The 2,985-nt window shown below is 39.7% G+C and overlaps 1 protein-coding gene across 1 annotated transcript; it reads left to right on the top strand.

Moving 5' to 3' along the window:
* Nucleotides 1–1,212: 1,212 nt before the first annotated feature.
* Nucleotides 1,213–2,680, top strand: LOC105781538 (uncharacterized). Its single transcript, XM_012606071.1, has 4 exons — nt 1,213–1,362; nt 1,508–1,579; nt 1,712–2,287; nt 2,429–2,680. The coding sequence occupies exons 1-4, from the start codon at nt 1,213–1,215 to the stop codon at nt 2,678–2,680; spliced, it is 1,050 nt and encodes a 349-aa protein (XP_012461525.1).
* The last annotated feature ends 305 nt before the right edge of the window (nt 2,681–2,985 follow it).

Raw genomic sequence — 2,985 nt, 5'->3', positions numbered from 1 at the left:
ACAATTTCCCGTTGCCTCATATCGACACCTTAGTGGACAACACGACAGGTTATTCACTATTCTCCTTCATGGATAGCTTCTCTAGATACAACCAGATAAAGATGCATCCTGAAGACATGGAAAAGACCATATTCGTAACCATTTGGGGAATTTTTTACTATAAAATGATGTCATTCGAACATGGAAAAGACCACATTTTGACTAAAAATGTGGGAGCAACGTATCAAAGAGCCATGGTAAATTTGTTTCATGATATGATGCACAAAGAAATCGAGGTTTATGTCGATGATATAATCGCAAAATCCCTAACAGAAAAGGAGCATGTACAAGTCTTGAGGAAACTATTTTTCAGGTTTAAAAAATTCCAGCTAAAGCTCAATCTAGCAAAGTGTACCTTTAGGGCTAGGTCGGGAAAATTGTTAGGATTTATAGTCAGCGAAAAAGGGATCGAGATCGGCCCGAATAAAGTCAGGGCTATACAGGAGTTACTACCGCCGCACACTCAAAAGGAGGTCTGAGATTTTTTAGGGAGATTAAATTACATAGCCTGGTTCATTTCACGACTGACCGAGAAATGTGACCCCATATTCCGTCCCATTAAGGAACATAATCCAAGTGTATGAGATGAAGAATGCCAGAAGACATTTGACAAGGTCAAACATTACTTATCCAATGCCCCTGTATTGATGCCACCTAGCCCAAATAAGCCATCGATACTGTACTTGGTAGTATTTGGGAATTCTATGGGATGCGTGCTTGGCCAACATGATGAATCAAGAAAGAAAGAAAGAAAGAGCGATATACTACCTCAGTAAGAAATTCACTGAATGTGAGACAATATATTCGCCAATTGAAAAGTTGTGTTGCGCCTTAATCTGGACAACCCAAAGACTGAGACAATACATGTTGTACCACACGACTTAGCTAATCTAAAAAATAGACCCTCTAAAGTACATAATGGAGTCGACTGCTTTGAATGGAAGAATGGCCCGATGGCAAATTATGCTTTCTAAATTTAATATAATCTATGTGAACCAGAAGGTTGTAAAAAGGAGTGCAATAGCAGATTTTCTAGCCAGTAGAGCTTTAGAGGATTACGAGCCTTTAAATTTTGATTTTCCAAATGAGGATCTGATGTACATTGTGACCACTAAAGAAGGTGCTCAAGAAGAACACCCCTAGAAACTAAATTTTGATGGGGCCTTAAGTGCTATGGGTAACGGGATCGAGGCAGTCCTGGTATCCCCAGACAGAGATCATTATCCTCTTACCAGCAAACTCGATTTTGATTGTACAAATAATATGGCAGAATACGAAGCATGCATCATAGGTATCCGTGCATCCATAGAATGTAAGATCAAGGTACTGGAGGCATATGTTGATTCTATACAGTGATCTATCAACTCAAAGGTGAATGGGGGACGAAAGACCCCAAGTTAATCAATTATCGAAATAGGTTCTTGAGTTAATTAAGGAATTTGATGACATCACCTTCTATTACCTCCAGCGAGAGGAAAATCAGATGGCTGATGCCCTGGCTACCTTAGCTTCCATGGTCAAAGTGAACAAACAAGAGGATGTAAAACCTATCCAAATGAGTATTTACGAGGCCCTGGCCCATTGTTAGAACGTCGAGGAAGAAGAAAAGGATGATCACCCCTGGTGCCATAATATACTACGATGTGTAAATAATCGCGAATACCTTGATCAGGCAAACGAGAATGATAAAAGAACACTGAGGAGACTGGTTAATGACTATGTCTTAGATGGGGAGACCCTATATAAAAGAAGAAAGGATCAAGTGCTACTAAGATGTGTGGAAGCTATTGAGGCCAAGAAAATCTTGGAAGAAGTCCATGAGGGTGTTTGCGAAACACATGCCAATGGTTTTACAATGGCCAGGAAAATCATGAGGTTCAGATATTTTTGGTCCACCATGGAAGGGGATTGTATCAATTATGCCAAGAGATGTCATAAACGCCAAATTTATGGTGACAAAATTCATGTGCCTCATTTACCTCTTCACGTTATAACTTCTCCATGGACTTTCTCTATGTGGGGCATGGATGTTATTAGGCCGATCTTGCCAAAAGCTTCTAATGGGCATCGATTCACCTTTGTGGTCATTGAACACTTCACCAACTGGGTAGAATTCACTTCTTACGTCAGTGTCACGAAGTCGACACTCAGCAAATTCTTGAAGAAAGAGATCATATGTCGGTATGGGATGCCAAAAAGGATTATATCTGACAATGCATTGAATATAAACACCAGTACAATAGCGAAGGTCTGTAGTCAATTCAAGATCAAGCATTACAACTCATCACTATATCGCCCAAAAATGAATGGTGCAGTGGAGGCAACCAATAAGAACATTAAGAAGATCATGGGGAAAATGACAGAGACTTATAAAGATTGGCATGAGAAGTTACCATTTGCCCTCTACACTTATCGAACATCTATTAGAACCTCCACCGAGGCAACTCCTTTCTCATTGGTTTATGGAATGGAGACAGTTTTACCCATTAAAGTCGAGATTCTTTCTGTCCGAGTTTTGTCAAAGTTGAAGTTAGATGAAGAAGAATGGATTCAATCCCAATATGATCAGTTGAACTTGATTGAAGGAAAAAGGCTGAAAGCTATCTGTCATGGTCAAATATACCAAAAACGAATGATGTGAGCTTATGACAAAAAGGTTTGCCCCAGGGAATTCCATGAGGGTGACCTGGTATTGAAAAAGATCCTACCCATACAAAAAGACTTCCAAGGAAAATGGATGCCGAATTGGGAATGACCTTACGTGGTAAAGAAAACTTTTTATGGAGGAGCATTGATTCTCACTGAGATGGATAGAAAAAACTTGCCCAATCCCGTGAATTCAGATTCAGTCAAGAAATAATTTACCTAAAAATAAAAGGAGAGGCCAAGGCGAAAACTCGTAAAGGGTGCCTTGAGACCAAAGGGGTTTTGAATTGAAAACCCAAG

This window comes from Gossypium raimondii, chromosome 13 (genome assembly GCF_025698545.1).
Source record: "Gossypium raimondii isolate GPD5lz chromosome 13, ASM2569854v1, whole genome shotgun sequence".
Classification (NCBI taxonomy): Eukaryota; Viridiplantae; Streptophyta; class Magnoliopsida; order Malvales; family Malvaceae; genus Gossypium; species Gossypium raimondii.
Note: the sequence above shows the minus strand (reverse complement) of the source record. Positions and strands in the feature narration are given on the sequence as shown.

Excerpts from the sequence above, each read along its gene's own strand:
- LOC105781538 (XM_012606071.1), top strand. The coding sequence starts at position 1,213 with ATGGGTAACGGGATCGAGGCAGTCCTGGTATCCCCAGACAGAGATCAT. Across the intron at positions 1,363-1,507 it reads CCATAGAATGTAAGATCAAG|CGAGAGGAAAATCAGATGGC; the intron begins GTACTGGAGGCA and ends TATTACCTCCAG. Across the intron at positions 1,580-1,711 it reads AAGTGAACAAACAAGAGGAT|GCAAACGAGAATGATAAAAG; the intron begins GTAAAACCTATC and ends TACCTTGATCAG.